At 50.0% G+C, this 18,069-nt stretch overlaps 1 protein-coding gene across 3 annotated transcripts; it reads left to right on the top strand.

Moving 5' to 3' along the window:
• Window positions 1-998: 998 nt before the first annotated feature.
• Window positions 999-17,466, top strand: CLEC4F (C-type lectin domain family 4 member F). Of its 3 annotated transcripts, XM_086323806.1 has the most exons (9): window positions 999-1,316; window positions 3,035-3,131; window positions 5,124-5,223; window positions 6,039-6,155; window positions 6,459-6,554; window positions 8,328-9,446; window positions 14,530-14,681; window positions 15,982-16,100; window positions 16,709-17,454. In XM_086323806.1, exons 3-9 carry the CDS (start codon window positions 5,148-5,150, stop codon window positions 16,851-16,853), a joined length of 1,824 nt encoding a protein of 607 aa, XP_086179932.1. In that variant the 5' UTR covers window positions 999-1,316; window positions 3,035-3,131; window positions 5,124-5,147; the 3' UTR covers window positions 16,854-17,454. The 3 variants fall into 3 exon arrangements, with proteins under 3 accessions (XP_086179932.1, XP_086179934.1, XP_086179933.1); XM_086323808.1 differs by lacking the exon at window positions 6,459-6,554 and having other exon boundaries at window positions 16,709-17,466; XM_086323807.1 differs by lacking the exons at window positions 999-1,316; window positions 3,035-3,131 and having other exon boundaries at window positions 4,983-5,223.
• The last annotated feature ends 603 nt before the right edge of the window (window positions 17,467-18,069 follow it).

The raw sequence follows: 18,069 nt of genomic DNA, 5'->3' as shown, positions 1-18,069 counted from the left end.
GGCTGGTGCACTGGGATGACCCAGAGGGATGGTATGGGGAGGGAGGAGGGAGGAGGGTTCAGGATGGGGAACACATGTATACCTGTGGCGGATTCATTTCGATATTTGGCAAAACTAACACAATATTGTAAAGTTTAAAAATAAAATAAAATGTAAAAAAATAAAATGTAAAAATAAATAAATAAATAAAGCCAAACAAGCAGTCAAAAAAAAAAAAAAAGAAGAGACTGAGAGCTTGCTTCTCTCTGCTTTCTGCGTTTACAACAAGAAGGCTCTCTACAAAACAGAAAAGAGAGCCTCCCCAGGAACTGAGTCCACAGCATCCTGACCTTGGATTTCCCAGCCTCCAGAACTGGGAGAAAGAAATTTCTCTTGTGTGAGCCTCTTAGTTCATGATGTTTTTGTTATAGCAGCCTGAATTTACTGAGACACTCACCACTGCGGTAAATAAGAAGCAATCAGAACAAGGCTGGAGAAGGCAATGGCAACCCACTCCAGTACTCTTGCCTGGGAAATCCCATGGATGGAGGAGCCTGGTAGGCTGCAGTCCATGGGGTCGTGAAGAGTCAGACGTGACTGAGCGACTTCACTTTCACTTTTCACTTTCAGGCACTGGAGAAGGAAATGGCAATCCACTCCAGTGTTCTTGCCTGGAGAATCCCAGGGACGGCAGAGCCTGGTGGGCTGCCGTCTGTGGGGTCGCACAGAGTCGGACACGACTGAAGCGACTTAGCAGCAGCAGCAGCAGAACAAGGCTGGCGAGGAATCTCTGGTTAGTTCTGATGTGAAGGGAGGTTTGGGACTATCTGACCACTTTTCTAGGAAAGAATTTGAACCTGGAAACACCTGGGGATTGAAGCAGTTAACAGAGAGAAGTCAAGCTGAAAGGCCTTGAGTTAGAGAAAGGCTGGCGGGGTCACCATGGGGCACCTGCAGAAACTTGAAATATGCAGCAGCTGTGAGGCAGAGAGGCGGAGCACACAAGGAATACATCTTGCAGAGAAAAGAGAATGGTGCAGAGGTGAGGGTAGGCGAGACACAGACAGTTGAGCAGCAGAGTGAAGGCCCAAGAGCCTGGCTGCTGAGGTTCCTGGTGCCACCTTAGCTGCAGCCAGCCCTCCTGACACTTCTAGGAGGAGCCCGCCAATCCCAGCTGATGACCCTGTGCTGTCAGGGGTTGATATGGAGGACCGAAAGCTTCTGGGGCATCTGAAGCTAAGGAACTGCATCTCTAGGAAGACAGCCCTGTACCATTCGGCAGAGACAGGGAAAACCAGTGTGAGAGGTCCCCGCCGATGAGTGGCTCTGGTGTTAAGGTATCAGATATCCATTTGACTTTTTCTGGCCAGAAAGAGAGAAATACTCAGCAAGGATGTAGTAACTTCTTGGTGCTTCTTCCTGCTGGCAGATGATGCTCTTGTAGGAGAAATGAAAGCTGGGAGCCTGGAGTGGGAAGGGCTTGGGCGCAGGGGAGGGGGTCAGAGGAGGAGTCCTGCTGACCAGGCCTGGAGGACTATGACCCTTCCCCACCCCAGTCTCCATCCTTACAGCTGAGCAAGGGTTCTCTAAAGTTCTGCTTTGAAAGCTCTGTCAGCTTCTCGGTCCCAGGAAACAGGTCCTGAGTTAGCTGATGTGGGCCCTTCCTGTATGTGGGGAAACAGAAACCAAGGCAAGTCCTCTCTTTCTGCTGCCACCCTGGACGCCTGACAAGCCTCTTGAGGGTTCCTCTAGCAGCCCCCCACCCACATGGACACTCCTGGGGTCTCAGGCAGAGCTGTTGACTGACTACATTTTCCTGTGTCTTCTCCTCTCTCCTCAGCTTTCAATTGCCAGGAGGTAGCAGGCTGGTCGGAGAAGGCAATGGCACCCCACTCCAGTACTCTTGCCTGGAAAATCCCATGGATGGAGGAGCCTGGTGGGCTGCAGTCCATGGGGTCACTGAGGGTTGGACACGACTGAGCGACTTCACTTTCACTTTTCACTTTCACGCATTGAAGAAGGAAATGGCAACCCACTCCAGTGTTCTTGCCTGGAGAATCCCAGGGACGGGTGAGCCTGGTCGGCTGCCGTCTTGGGGGTCTCACAGAATCGGACACGACTGAAGTGACTTAGCAGCAGGCTGGTGGATGGTGGATCTGCATTCTTCACTCACACATACACCACCCAAAAACATACACGCATATACATACATATGCACACACTGCACACATATACACACACATACACATATACACACACATCACATACACATATTCACATGCAATATACACATGTGCTCCGTCACTTCAGTCACGTCTGACTATTTGTGACCCCGTGAGTATCCTGCCAGGCTCCTCGGTCCATGGGATTATCCTGGCAAGACTACTGGCGTGGGTTCCCATGGCCTCCTCCAGGGGATCTTCCTGACCCTGACCTGAACCTGGGTCTCCAGTGGCTCCTGCATTGGCAGGTGGATTCTTTACCATGAAGTCACTTGGGAAGTCCATATGCACATAGACACACAGCAGTATGGACACATACACACATCCATATAAACACACAAATATACGCATACACGTATATTGCACACAACACACATATCATACATACACACACACACATCCCCACATTACTGTGGCATCATGAGCTGGGCATAGGCAAGCCCTCCTCTCCTCACCCTGCAGACGAGCTGTGCCCCTGGCTGGCGGGGGCTGTGTTGACACTGGCCATTCATGACCCAGGCGGGACCCAAGTTGCTCTCCTGGCCTGGCCACAGGAAGAGGCACATTCGGCCTGGCTTCTCTACAATGGAAGCTGGGCAGTGGGCTTCTTGGATGGTGCTTGGGGCCCTGTGGGAGGCTGACTCCAGCATTTGGGAAAATGCTGTGGGAATAGGATGTAAGGGCTGAAGGTGAAAATGGGAAAAAGCAACACAATTTGGATGGAACAATCCATTTACAAGGTAACTGACATCTCGTAAATGGCTCACTGGTGAGATAGGAGACAAACACATAATTAGTTTTTTATGTATTAAAGAAAGTGTGATCCATTTCAGTAAGACGGTAACCCTTTGAAGTGATGGGGGAGCGAGCAGTGAGAATCTACTGTCCTCCTCAGAGCTGACTTCAGGAGGACTGTCTTGACCAGCCAGGGTGGGTATTGATTCTGCCTAATTGGTCACCCCACGAGGGTAGGGACTTGGGGCTGCACGGCTCCCCTGGGACACCTCACTCCTAGGTCTTGGCCCACAAGCACAGGAACCCCCTGACACAGTGTTTGTTTCTCCTGGGAGTTACAGGTCTCATGGTAAAGCGGCACATTGGCTTATACAGTAGTTTTGGCGGAGTCAGTCCTGAACCTGATCAGCTCAGGGAGCACAAATCCAATCACCTAGGGGTGAGATCTTGGATCAAGCTGGGTCCTATTTGGTATTTTCTGACATAACTTTTGACACCAGATGTGTGGTATTTTCTGCTGCTGCTGCTAAGTTGCTTCAGTTGTGTCCGACTCTGTGCGACCCCATAGATGGCAGCCCACCAGGCTCCTCCATCCCTGGGATTCTCCAGGCACAAACACTGGAGTGGGTTGCCATTTCCTTCTCCAATGCATGAAAGTGAAAAGTGAAAGTGAAGTCACTCAGTTGTGTCTGACTCTTCGCAACCCCATGGACTGCAGCCCACCAGGCTCCTCCATTCATGGGATTTCCCAGGCAAGAGTACTGGAGTGAGGTGCCATTGCCTTCTCCAGGTGTTTTCTGAGACCAACCAGTTCTCTGACATCAGCTGAGTGTCTACAATTCAATTCAATCCTGACACTCAACCATGGAGTGAGTTAGAGGCTCAGTCCCACAAGACAGCCCAGCTTCAGATACCTTGTGCAAGCAGGGTCTCCAAGCGACCACACTTCTGCCCAGCAGACTGCAAATCCGGGGGACCCCATGACCCTTCCCAGCTTGATAATTCACTAGAATGACTCACAGAACTCATGAAAACACTATACTTACCATCACAGTTTATGATGGAGGATAAAAACAAAGAGCCAGATGAAGAGGAACAGAGGGCAAGGTGCAGAAGGACCCGGAGCCTGGGGGGTCTCTGTCCCCATAGAGTATGGGTGCAATACCCTTTTGGGTAGGTGGGTTTGTTCACCAGCCAGGAAACTTCTTGAAGCTCTCTTGTCGTTTATGAGCTCTTATAACCCAATGAGAGAGGTGAGGGATTAGTCTTTCTAAGACTGTCTCCATCTAGAAGCTATCTGGAGAGGGCAATGGCACCCCACTCCAGTACTCTTGCCTGGCAAATCCCATGGACAGAGGAGCCTGGTGGGCTGCAGTCCATGGGGTCGCGAAGAGTTGGACACGACTGAGTGACTTCACTTTCACTTTTCACTTTCATGCATTGGAGAAGGAAATGGCAACCCACTCCAGTGTTCTTGCCTGGAGAATCCCAGGGACGGGGGAGCCTGGTGGGCTGCCATCTCTGGGGTCGCACAGAGTCGGACACGACTGAAGCGACTTAGCAGCAGCAGCAGCAGCAGCAGCAGCAGCAGCAGAAGCTATCTAGTGGTCTGAGTCCCCTCATCAGCATGAATGCAAATGTGGTTTAAAAAGGTTAGTTTTGGATAACAAAAGACACACTTGTCACTCAGAAAACTCCAAGTGTTTTATTCTGCTATAATCCTTTTCCCATCACGGCCACTGTGAGGTCCTGAGTGGGCAGAGAGTCACCTCAGCCCTTCCCGTGACCTGCAAACACCTGCTGCGCTGAGCCAGCCTCCTCCTGACTAGCCTCCTGTTACTTAGGAGAGTCTGAGGCTGGAATTAAGACTCAGCCATGGTCACGAGGATGTTTTTCTATGCAAATTGAGAAGGAATCCCTAACTCCCTTCTAAGTGGCTGGTGAAAGGTGTCTGTGACTTTGGGGCCAAGGCTAGTGTTTGAGGCTACCGTGGATCGCAGGGGTGGGAGGTTGGGGCTGAGGGAAGGAGGATGGGGGTGCTGACTGGCACTTGGGAGCTTTGAGGGGAAGGGCCCAGATGGGGCACTTCTGCAGAGTCAGCAGCGGGGGAAGGCAGAGTTTGTAAGGACTGACTCGGGAGCATATAGACCCGTATCGCAGCTCCACTTCCCCACTGCTGGTTCACAGCGTGGCAGGGAGCTGTTCTGGAGAATGAAGGAAGCAGAGACGAGAGCTGACCAGGTCCACTTCTGCACAGAAAACCAGAATGTCTCCCTGTCCTCCCAAGGTGAGAAAACTGAGGCCCCAGCCTGTGTTCAGCATGGAGGGTCCAGCCTGCTGGGCCCTGGCCCCCCACCATCTTCCTCAGCCCTTGCCTGGCAGGCTCAGCACTGGCTCGGCTTCCAGAATAAACAGGTGGGACTGAAGGTGGGTCAGGCAAGAACAGAGTGCCTGTGGCCTGCACTGAGGCTTTGCGTGAAATCTCCTCTGACCCTTTTCCCTGGGGGGTGGCAACCTGGCAAGAGAAGGAGAGTGAACAATGAATTCAGGGGGACCTGGTTTGAAACCCATCTCTGCACTCTGGGCTGGCCCCATGAGGCCTCAGGGACTCCAGGCTGTGGTCTCTCCGTTCTCTGTATATTCAGCCAGCAGACTCCCAGGAACAGCCCTTCTTAGGACACCGATGTCAGCCTGTGGCAGCAGCAGCCCCGAGGGCTGTGAGTGTCGCTGCGGTCATGATTCACGCAGCAAAGCTGGCCCTGAGCCGCTGAGGTCGGGTTCCTGCTGTGTGCCTCCCTCCCCAACTCCCTCCCTCCTTTCTGCTTTCATTCAAACAGTACCTTTGTTGTCTTCCACTGTGCCAGGTCTGTGCCCTGTGCGCGCCCTCCAGGCTCGGGCTGGTGGTCTTTTCTGAGCCTTCTGTTGCTACCACAGCTTCCACGAGCCCTGGTGCACGTTCCCAAGCGCCCATTGCCTTTCTCCAGGGTGAGCGGGACAAGCATTCTCAGTCCCATGGGACAGGCCAGGAGAGTAAGCCTGAGGGGCTGCAACTGTCCAGCCCACACGGCAGTCTCCTCCTGGATCCTGGCTTCTTCCCTGTAGGACTGGACCCCGTGGCAGTGGTTCCTGCAGCCCCCAGGATGCCCCGGCGTTTGCAGGCCACCCTGGCCTCTTTGGGTGTGTTTTTGGTCTCCTGTCTGGTGGTTCTCTTCATTGTGGGTAAGCTCCTAGGTGACCTGAGCCCCACTGACTTTCTCTCCTTCCTGCACACAGGCCCTAAAGAGCCCTAGACACCTCCCTTCTACTCCCAGGGGGGTCACTCCACTTCCAGTCCCAGGCCCAAACCAGGGCTTTCCTGGGACCCAACCAAGGTCGTTGTCCAAAGGGAGGTTCCCAAGAGATGAGGCGGGTGAGGGGAACTCTGAGGGGGTCATGGTGCCATCTCCTCCACCTCCTTCTGGAACCTTGACTGAGAGTGGGGCAGCCTGGGGATTGTGCTGAGGTGGGAATGGGGTGTCTCAGCTCTGCAGCACCCAAGACCTGCACTGGACACATCTGCTTACTTCCAAGAGTTCCTGGGAGACAACCATACTGGGCAGTTTCTCAAGGAACGCGACTGTGAGTAGCCGCAGCGGGGGAGGGGAGGGGGCCGGGGCCTTGGATGCTCAGACCCCAGGACACATTTCTTCCTCCTCAATGTCCTCAGGCCCCTAAATGGTTTCTATTCTCCTCACAGAAAGCCAGTATCTTTCTTTTAAATGGCTTTATTTTTTGAGGTACAATTGACGCATAATAAAGTATACATATTTAAAGCATACAACCTAAGTTTTGCCAAATACAGAGATGCATGAAACATCACAATCAAGATACTGGGCATACTCAGCCTTCTGCCCCCAAAGTTCACTCCTGCCCTTGGCCATCCTGCCTCTCTCCTCTTCCCTTTGTTCCCAGGCAACCACTGATCTACTTGCTGGGATACGGATGGCTTGACTTTTTCTAGAGTTTTATATAAAGGGATCTAGAGTATGTACTCTTTTTTTGACCTTTATCAGTCATGTGATTTACCAACATTTTTTTTAGTCTATGGCTTCTCTCTCCATTCTCTTAACAAGATTTAAGTTTTGGTAAAGTCTGATTTATCCATCTTATCTCATTTATGGATTGTCCTTTTGGTCTGGTATCTAAGAAATCTGCCTATACCAAGATCACAAAGACATGCCTTCAAATTTGCTTCTGGAAATTTTATAATTTTGGGGTTTTACATTTAGGTCTATGATTAATTTTGAGTTAATGTTTTGAATAATGAATAATGCAACATATGGACTGAAGTTCATTTTTTCTTTTTGCAAATGGGTGTACAGTTGTTCCAGCACCATCAGTCGAAAAAGTTATCCTTTCTCCTTTGTATCTTTGTTGGAAACCAATTGTCCATATTTGTGTACATTCTCTCTTCTGTCCCATTGATTTAAGGCCCTCCTGGTCTTACCTCAGCACAGTGGCTCAGGTCTCACATACCTACCTAGGCAGAGCTTTAGAAGCAGGGCAGGAATCCTCCAGAAAGGGTCTCTGCTTATTCGGGTCCTTCTCCCTGTTTCTGAAAGGAGGCTGGAATGGGCGCCTCACGCCGTGAATGTCTGAGCTCACATTCTAGCTCATGGGTGCACAGAGGGTGCAACTGCAGGGGGTTTGGTGGGATGCTGCAGAGTTTCCTTGAATGACGCAGGGACCACAGCCTCTCACTAGGGTCTCCCATGTCCTCAAATGGTTCGCCAGGGACCCTTGCACTACGTGGCCCTGGAGGTGCCATTGCAGTTCAGGGTTCAGTGTCGGAGGACTTCCACATAGCCCTGTACATTGAGAAGAAAATTTCCTCCATGGGTACCTATTTTATTTTGTTTCTGTTTTCTTCCCCCCACGAATTTGTGATCAGAAAAGGCCTATGTTTGTGGCCTACACAGTTTTTAGGAAGTCACAATTGTGAATCAAGAGGTTTCATGCTTGGTGTACAAATATAGCGTAGGAATAAACATGGGTTTGACTCATACCTGTTGTCTTTCCATAATGACCCATTAATATCTAATGGTGAAACTTCAGCTGAATTAAACATCAACAGCTCTCAGTGATTTAATCAGTTATTTTCAAGTTCAGTTACGATGGCAGAATAATCCAGTAGGCAAGTATTTCAATCCTTCTGCTTCCTGGTTCACTAAACAGACCTTTATTTTGTTTTTGGCTTTACATTCTCAGGTGGTCCAGCCCCAGGGCCTGGGTGGTTATAGGCTGCTTGAGGAGAGCTCAGGGTTGTGCTGCAGACATTTACCTTGGAGATTTTAAGAACGCTTTCCTACATGATGAGCCTGTTTGGCTGCTTTCTCCATTTCCTCCCTCCAGATCCCTACCACTCAGTCAGGGTGGCGGAGTTCCAAGAGGCTGTCCAGTTGTTTAAAGGACATATGGAGAACGCCAGCACCTGGAGCGTGGAGATCCAGCTATTGACGTGCAGAGTGGACAATGTCAGTTCTCAGATCCAGATGCTCGGCGGTGATCTGGAAAGTGCCAGTGCTGACATCCAGATGCTAAAAGGCCTCCTGAAGGACGCCAGTGCCTTGAGTTTCCAGACCCAGCTGTTAAGGAGTTCCTTGGAGGAGACCACTTCTAAGATTCAGAAGCTACAGGGAGATCTAGAAGAGGCAAATGGTTCAAATTCCCAGATCCAGGGTTCCTTTAAAAGCAGTTTAGAAAACACTAGCATCGAGCTCCTTGTGTTAAGCAGAGGCTTAGAAAATGCCAACACGGAGATCCAGGTGTTGAAGGCAGGGTTAGAAACGGCAAACGCTGAGGTCCGATTGGCAAACAGTAGCTTAAAGAATGTTAATGCCCAGATCCATGTTTTAAGAGGTGATCTGGATAGTGTTAGTGATTTAAGGGCCCACCATCAGGTTTTAAGGAGTAGTTTGGAAAGCACCACTGCTGAGATGCAGAGGTTAAAGGGAAGTCTGCAAAATGCAAATGCGTTAAACTCTCAGACCCAGACCTTTGTAAGAGGCAGTTTAGACAACACCAGTGCTCAGATCCAGGTGTTAAGAAGTCATTTGGAAAGGGCTGGAGGTGAGATTCACTTGTTAAAAAGAGATTTGGAAAATGTCACTGCCCAGACCCAAACAGCAAGCAGTCACCTGGAGCAGACAGATGCTGAGATGAGAGTATTAAAAACAGAGCTGGAAAGTGCCATTGCCTTAAGTTCCAAGATTCAGGTGTTAAATGGTCTTTTGAGAAATGCCAGCCAAGAGATACAGACCTTAAAACAAGGAATGAAGGATGCCGCAGCCTTACAGTCCCAGACCCAAATGTTAGAGAGAAGTCTGCAGGAGGCCAGAACTGAGATCCAGACATTAAGAAAGGATTTGGAGAACACCAAAACACTGAGGACAACAATCCAGGAGCAGCAGAGAAGCCTGGAGTCCTTCCGCACAGCCTTGGCTTCACAGGAGCAGCTCCAGAGGAACCACAGTAAGTGCAGGGAGGGGGCTGGGGAGGGCAGAGTCTCCTGTCCCTTTGGCCTTTTGCTTATTTCAACATGCATCCCCGGGGAAGGAGTGTGGGTGCTCGAGAGGTGCTAGATCCAACCAAAGGTGATGTAATCCCTGCTTACTCTCTGACCAGAGTGACAAAACCTACATCTGGGAAACAAACGCGGTCTGTCCGTATGGTGTATAATAGAGACAGAGTGTGCTAGCAGGGCCAGCCAGCCTTATTTCCAACTTTTGACTAGCCCAGATGCTGTGGTTTTTCTCAAGTTGTTCACCTTCTCTGAGCTTCCCTTTTCTCACCTGCAAAGTGGGGAAAATAATACTTGCTCCCCAGTGAGGACCAAATGACTTAACACACATAAAGCATTCAACAAAGTACAGCATTCCTGTATACATCTGACAAAAATTTCCTGAGGCCCTAGGATGTGTCAGGATCATAAAGATTAACAAAATGTGATGCCTGCCCTTGGAGAAGGCAATGGCACCCCACTCCAGTACTCTTGCCTGGAAAATCCCATGGACAGAGGAGCCTGGTAGGCTGCAGTCCATGGGGTCACTAGAGTCGGACACGACTGAGTGACTTCACTTTCACTTTTCACTTTCCTCCATTGGAGAAGGAAATGGCAACCCACTCCAGTGTTCTTGCCTGGAGAATCCCAGGGACAGGGAAGCCTGGTGGGCTGCCGTCTATGGGGTCGCACAGAGTTGGACACGACTGAAGCGACTTAGCAGCAGCAGCAGCAGCCCTTGAAGCTTATAGGTGGGTGGAGCAGCCTTGCACAAAAGGCCTGAGAGGTGCAATGTTGGGAGTAGGTCTAGAAACTGGGGGGTGGGGAGGAACAAAACAAAGGACAAGAAGGTGTCTTCTCAGGGCTGATGTCCTCTGGTGCAGACAAGGATCTTCCAAGGAGGGAGGCAATTTTCTGGAGGATAAAAGATCAAAGATGCTTCAGTGGGAATTTGGCCTTTGAACTGAGGCCTGAAAGATAAGTAGGTGTTTTCCAAGCAGATAAGATAAGGGAACAGCAGGTCACAGGCATGGAGATGTGAACCATGAGGTTTAAGAAACTTCTGGTAGTTCTATCTGACTGGACCATGGCCAAGAGGGCAGTTGAGGAGACACAGGCCGAAAAGACAGTAGGTAAGGGTCAGAGCAGTGGCTTTCAAACATGTAATCACAGCATAAAATTCATTTTACATCATGTTGTTTGTTGTTCAGTTGCTCAGTCATGTCCGACTCTTTACGACCCCATGGACTGCAGCATGCCGGGCTTCCCTGTCCTTCACCATCTCCTAGAGTTTGCTCAGACTCATATCCATTGAGTCAATGATGCCATCCAACCATCTCTAGTTACAATTATGTGTCTCTCTCACACACATACACATTTCAAAAAGCAAAGCTTTTACCACATGAATGCACTCATATTTTATTGTCTAGTCTCCAAACTCCTTCTCCCCGCAATAACTTCAACAAAATCCACCAGTGGGTTGATGACGGCAGTTGAAAAAACACTGTGAGAGAAAGGGAGGCAGCTCTGCAGAGACACCAGCTAGATGTGGAATGGCTCTGAGTTTGGGTTTCATCCTTTTGGAAATGAGTATTTGTCGAAGAATTTCAAGGAGGCTGACTGGATGGGTCTATAGACTGAGACAGGGAATAAAAGGAGAAGACAAGCTGTGAGGTTTGAGCGTGTTGAATCTGAGATACCATGGGGGTATTCACGAGGCCATCACCTGTGGGCTGTCGGGGGTGTAGGAAAGCGGTCCTGCTGCAGACAGAGATGCGGGAGCCCTGGGTACGCTGGTTCTGGTTGTGGCAGTGGGAATGCAGGAGTTTGCATGAGATGAGATGCTTCGTGAGAAGGAAGCTGAGGGTGGAAACAGGAAGTCAACTTTCAGGTGGCAAGAAGGGAAAGAAGTGTTTTTGAAGGAGACTGGAGAGGGCAGTCTCAGAGGCAGGAGGAGAATTAGGAAGTGTGCAGTTGGGGAAGTCAAGGAAGGAGAGCATCTCAAGAACAGCGTGGCTGGTTCTGGCAAATGTCTAAGAGCCCCAGGTAAAGAAGCCAATAAGCACCCACTAACTCCGGGCAGTTCGCAGGTCATTGGAATAAAGTTTCAGTGGAGAGTTGTATGTGGCCTGGAGACCAGACCACAGTCAGTAGCAAGTGAGTGAGAGACGAAGGTGCCCCAGTCCTTCAAGGGCCTTGGCTGAGAACAGAAGATGAGGCTGAGGTGAGGGATATGGGAGGGTAGAAGCAGGGGTTAAAAAACCAGCTGTGCCATCCATACTTATATCTCAAAACCTACATAATTAATTGTAGACGTGGCAAATATTGAAAAAGAGAAAGATGAGAATATGATAAATTGTGTTTCTGTAAAAATGTCTCTTAAAAAAATAACCACTGCTAATATTTTGGTGAAATTCCTTGAGAGGGCTGGTCTAGATTAGGCTAGGCTTGATCTGAGGGTGAGACAAAGGCACCAGCAAACAGGGAGAAGATTGAAGGAGAGAGAAAAAGAGAGTAGGGGAGGAGTTGGGGAGACAATGTTGGAACCTGGGAGACAGAGAGAGAGGAGAGAATGAAAAGCAGAGTGGAGTGATTGGCCATGAAGGAGCAGAGGAGCTGTGGGAGCAGATGTTCACCCAGTTTGCAGATGCAGGTACAAGACAATGAGGGAGCAGATACTTAGTGATGTCTTTGTAGAGTAAGAGGTCCCTAGTCAAAGGCGACAGAAGAGGGAGAGATCTGTGAGGGATGGGGCCATTTGGAGCAACTGCTGGAATATGCGGCTGACAAATGAGGGGCTTGGGAGACAGCACTGAGCGCCTGCTCTGCTGTTTCGCTCTGTCCCTGTCTGTCTGTTGGAAGCCTGGAAGTCTTCCCTTCTTGACACGGCTCCCACGCCCCCCTGCTGTCCTCCCCACTCCCTCTGCCTTGCTCCTGCTTTGGTAGGGACGAATGTTTCTCCACCTTGGGGACACGCTGGAATCACCCGATGAGTTTTTATAAAACTGAAGCCTGGAACCCACCTCCAGAACTCTAACTTTTCTTTGGGAGGGCAGGCGCTTGTTCTGGGATGCAGCCTAGCATCAGAATTTTCTTTTAAAAATTCCCTAGGTGGTTCTAATGGTCAGTCAGGGCTAAGAACCATTAGTTTAATTTTTTTTCTTAAAGGGCCAAACAGTTGATGTTTTGAGCTTCTGGCTAAACAGTCTCTGTTGCAACATCTCTGCTGTTGTAATGATGAAGCATCTGAAGACCATCTGTCAACTCAAGGGCATGGCTGTGTTCCATAGGTATACAAATTCTATAAAGTAACTATCCTTCAATTAAAAAATAAATAAATTTAGAATTAAAAAAAAAAACTTCATTTGCAAAAAGAAGCTGCTGGCAGGCTGTAGTCTGCCAATTCTTGGTTTGGACTGCTGTTTCTCAGACTTTGGAGTGTATCAGAATCACCTGGAGAGTTTGTTAAATGCAGACTGTCAAAAAACAATTCTGAATTCAGCTAGGCTGGGGTGAGTCTGAGAACTGGCATTTCTACCAAGCCCCAGGTACTAATGCTGGGCACCTAGGACCACACTTTGAAAAACCCTGGTTTACACACTCACCATCTATCATTCAAACATTTGTAATTGCACTGTAACTGGTGTCTCTCCCATTAAGATTGCCTTCTTCCTATTCAGCAACCGCACCATCTCGAGGCAAATCTGAGCATATTACGATCTTTCTTCAAACCCTCCAGGGTTTCCCACTATTGCCAGGAAAAAAACCCAAACTCCTTCGCACAGGACGTATGATTTAGCACTGGTGACCCTGTCCACGTTCATCTCCCATCCTTTGTGCTTTGACTGTGTCTGCGTGTGTGCGCTCAGCTGCTTCACGTGTGTTCAAGTCTTTGTGACCCTATGGGCTGTAACCCTTCAGGCTCCTCTGTCCATGGGATTCTTCAGGCAAGAATACTGGAGTGGATTGCCATGCCCTCCTCAGGGGATCTTCCCGACCCGGGGATTGAACGTGCGTCTCCTACATCTCCTGCTTTGGCAGACAAGTGCCTTATCACTAGTGCCATCTGGGAAGCCTGCGCGTTGGCCATAAAGTCCTTGAACAGATCAGGCTGCACCGTGCTGTTTCACACCTTTGTGCTTTTGCAGTGACTCTCTCCCGCGCCTGGGATTCTCTCCTTGCCCATCTGGCAAACTCTTCCTCGGTCTTTGAAGACTCAGCTCAAGTGAATCCTCACCTAGGGTCCTTCCTAAGCTCTGTTTCCAGCTCAGCTGAAGGACACCACACCCTCTTTAGTGCCTCTAACATGCCATGGTTTCCAATCAATGCATCTTCAATACCAGTTTTATGTCTGTCTCATTTGCTGGACAGTAATTCCCTTGAGGGCATGAATCATGTCTAATTGATCTTTGTATAAAGGCTCCTGATTCATAGAAGTTAAGGTATATTGAATAAAAGAATACATGAATGAATGAGTCTGTTTTGGCACCATTTCAAGGAGCTGTGATTAGGAGGCTGTTAACAGAGTGTCAGGACAGAAGGGAATGAAATAGCTGAGGGAATCGGGGCTTGTGCTGATAGGATGAGCCATTAGGGTCTGAAATTGTGAGGTCAGGCAGGGGATGACAAGGTCCCAAGTGTGGTTCTTGGTGTGGACAGCTGAAGTAGATGGAGATGAAGTCAAGGGAATGAGTGAAGATACAGGATGGCTGTGAACGCTCGCAGGGAAATGAAGGGGACCAAGATGCAGGGGACAAGCAGGTGGTAGCAATGAGTTGGGAAAGTGAGTAGTATAGCTAGAAAACAAGAGCCTTGAAAGAAAATGGCCAGGTAGCAGAGCTGTCTGAATACCCCTGGAGTGATGGAGCCAGATGTCCTGAGCTGCTCCTCTGCTCTGTCAGGTCGTGGGCTGGGGGTGCAGCCTCCCAGACTGTGGCCCTGTAGCCGAGGGCATCAAGCGTTGCAGGGGTTTGTGACCCTCAGTGGTTAGTCTCTGGAGGGAGCAGGATCTGCAGCCAGCTCCCTGTTCTCTCTCCTTCCCCACCTTTGCTCCAGATCAACTTTTCCAGCTGTTCCTGCAAGGCTGGAAGTTCTACAGTGGGAGCTTGTATTACTTTTCTTTTGCTGAGAAGACGTGGCGGGAGGCCGAGCAGTTCTGTGTGTCCCATGGAGCCCACCTGGCCTCGGTGACCTCGGAGGAGGAGAAGGTCAGAGCTGTGAGCTTGGGGTGCTGCTTCTGGGAGTGATGTGGGGTCAGGGACTTTGTGCTTTGGCCTTCCCCTCTTGGAGTTGGCATGGCAGTCCTTCATGTCTCCTCTGTCAGTCAGGGAGCAAATATTTATTGAATTCTGATGAACATCTTGCACCAGAGGTATAAGCACTGACAGCAAACCCAATGTCCTCAGTGAACGAGGGAGACCCCAGAGGGGTCAGCAGAAAGGAAGGGCAGAGGGAGGGGCACCAGGTAGCTGCCCTCAATGTGCTGGGTGCCTCCTTGCCTCCCCATCCCCTCGTCTTCCTCTCAGGGTTCTTCTCTAGTTGTCAATCTTGATTTTAATGTCAGTTCATCTCATGGCTATGGAAGGCCCATGAGCAGATAATCCAGGCTTCTTGGGAAGGCCAGACAAATGTATGAGTTTGAGGCCATAAAGACAGCTGAGCACTGAAGAATTGATGCTTTCAAATTGTGGTGCTGGAGAAGACTCTTGGGAGTCCTTCAGAATGCAAGGAGATCAAATCAGTCAATCCTAAAGGAAATCAACCGTGAACATTCATTGGAAGGACTGTTGTGGAAGCTGAAGCTCCAATACTTTGGCCACCTAATGTAAAGAGCCAACTCATTGGAAAAGACCCTGATGCTGGGAAAGATAGAAGGCAAAGGCAAAGGGGACCTCAGAAGATGAGATGCTTGGATGGCATCACTGACTCAACAGACATGAATCTGAGCAAACTCTGGGAGATAGTGCAGGACAAGGAGGCCTGGTGTGCTGCAGTCCACAGGGTTGCAAAGAGTCAGACACAATTTAGCGACCAAACAAGAACAACAAAGCCAACAGAGCAGCAGAGTGGCCTGTATGCCAGATGTTCTTATCCGAATTTACTGAGGTTATTGACAAGTACCCACAGTGCGTTTGGCCAAATTTAACTTACAGACGTACCCATCCCTTGGGGTTTTCCTGAGACGGTACTTGTCTGTCTGTCAAAGGACATGCTATTTTGTAAAACGCATCTTAGAAAACCACGGCCAGGTCTGTCTTTGTCCCAGGAAAGCCACACTCCTCATCAGGTAACCATGGAAGAAGCTGAACTTCCCCAAGGTGACCTGTCTGCTGCCCTAGCTCTGGAAAACCAGGGAACCGGTGGCGGGGGGTGGGGGTGCAGCTCCTGAAGAGTGGGCTTAATGCCGCTGGGACTGGGGAGAGCGCGGCATGGATTCCTCTTCCACGTGGCCTGGTGAGCAAGCTCCTCGCACGAGCTCACTGCCACGACACTGCCTTTTCTCCACAGACATTTCTGATACAGTTCACGAGTTCTGTTTACCACTGGATTGGCCTCACTGACCACGGTACGGAGGGCCACTGGCGCTGGACAGATGGCACAGCATTCGATCATGCCAGGAGCCATGCGTGAGTCCTGCCTCTGTCTGGTGCCATCTCAGGCGCTGTCTGGGACAGGTCTGCCTAGAGAGACTCTGTCCTGCGTGTGTATCCCCGTCCAGGAAGTGTTAGCACTGTGTGTGATCTATGTGTATGATGTGCGTGTGTGATGTGTGTATATGGTGTGTGTATATTTGACTGTGTGGTGATGTGTGTGGTGTGTGTGTGATGTGTGTGTACACCAGCATAGCTGTGATCCTTGTCTGGACCCCTTCACAGGGGCGTCAGGATAAGACAGGTCCTGGGGCTGGCAGGCACCCTGCAACTGGGTCTTGCTGTTTGGATTTTTTTTTTTTTTTTTTTGCCTATCCTATACCCTACCACGTAGGCCTGGGCCCAAGGGGCCTTGCCCCCATCTGAAGGCTCTAAATATGAATTCTGGTGGGGGGGACTTGTAGCTTTAGACACACTTCCCATCCCTCCATTCTCAGTAATGGAGGACAACCTCAGCAAAGCCACCCTCAGGGCACCTGGGGCCACCAGGGGTTTAGGGACCCATGTCACTTCAGTTCCTCATGCCACAGCAGGGGGAAGGGATTCTTCTTTCATCAAGCAGAATGAAGCCCTCTTTTTGCCAGGTTTTGGGCTGAGAATCAGCCAGATAACTGGCAACACGGTATTGGGCAGTCGGAAGACTGTGTCCAGATGCAGCAGAAGTGGAATGACATATCCTGCTCCACTCTCTGCCGCTGGATCTGCAAGAAGCCTATGGTCCAGCTGTAGCCCGGGGCAGGGGGGCTGAGACCCTTCTCCACGACGCCTTGGGAGCCACTCAATCAACTGGTTTGCTGGGGCCTTCATTCAGCCTTTGCTTTTCCTGACCTGTCCTTTTGAAATAAATCTTTCAAACATGTTCACATCACGTGACCCAGCATGACCAGCAGCTTCTCAAAGAAGAAAAAGAGACTTGTTTCTGTATGTCCCCTCAGCAACCAGCGCAGGCCTGTCAGATGGCAGCTCCTCAATAAATACTCTGATGAACCAAAGTTTGGACTTGTCTCTGCGACAGCCACCAGGCTCACTTCTCCCTGCTTTGGTTCTCCTTCCCTCAGGGTCCCTTCTGTTCTGAGATAAGGACGTCTTTAAGGGCTTTATAGCTAGGCCCTTTCAGTTGATGTGTTGCAAAAAGCAGAGGTTTACCACGAACTACGATGACTGGGCAGCAGCATATGCTCCCAGAAGTCACAGCCGCCCAGGTGTTCCTGGCACTTTCTTTGCTGGAGACGGGGCTGGAGCTGGAATTTTCCAAGCCCTTTAAAGTCACTCCCCAAACTCATTTCTCCCGGGTGGCTGACTTTACTTGTGTTCAGACTGTTAATTCTCAGGGACGTTTCTCTGACTTTTCTTGCCCCCATTCACCCTTCCAGGGACTCAGCTTTCTGCCAGCTCAACTTAGAATGAGAATTTCTAGAGCAAATATTTTGCCTCAAATACTGGGGTCCTATCCTTGACATGGCCAGGGAATCTGAGACACATTTCTAGAGTTCTTTGTCTGCATTACTCTGCATTACTTTATACTCTGGCCTTTTTGGGTGTCTTCATGGTCTCCTGTCTTGTGGCTCTCTTCTTTGTGGGTAAGCTCCTGGGCGACCTGAGCCCCACTGACTTTCTCTCCTTCCTGCACACAGGCCCCAAAGAGCCCCAGACACACTCCTTCTATTCCCAGGGGGGTCACTCCACCTCCAGTCCCAGGCCCAAACCAGGGCTTTCCTGGAGCCTGCCAGGACACTTCATAGAGTTCTTTCTCTGCACTACTTTATACTCTGCTCCCAAATGCTAGAATGTCAGTTCAGTCTCCCCAAACTTACATCTTTCTTTCCTCAGCCTAGTGCGACTGCCACACCCTGTGTGGACCCTCCGCCTCTGCCCAGGGGTCTGGAAATATCCTCCAGGAAGAAACCCAGGAGGGTCGTGGACTCAGTCAATCAGATGCCAGTTT

The sequence above is a fragment of the Bos grunniens genome, chromosome 11, assembly GCF_055505025.1.
Source record: "Bos grunniens cultivar Pamir isolate PY7600 chromosome 11, Bosgru_T2T1.0, whole genome shotgun sequence".
NCBI lineage: Eukaryota > Metazoa > Chordata > Mammalia > Artiodactyla > Bovidae > Bos > Bos grunniens.
Note: the sequence above shows the minus strand (reverse complement) of the source record. Positions and strands in the feature narration are given on the sequence as shown.

Bases quoted from the DNA above. Each gene is read 5' to 3' on its own strand.
- CLEC4F (XM_086323806.1), top strand. From the start codon at position 5,148: ATGAAGGAAGCAGAGACGAGAGCTGACCAGGTCCACTTCTGCACAGAA. The intron at 5,224-6,038 runs GTGAGAAAACTG...TCTTCCCTGTAG, and splicing joins TGTCTCCCTGTCCTCCCAAG to GACTGGACCCCGTGGCAGTG. The intron at 9,447-14,529 runs GTAAGTGCAGGG...CCTTTGCTCCAG, and splicing joins GCAGCTCCAGAGGAACCACA to ATCAACTTTTCCAGCTGTTC.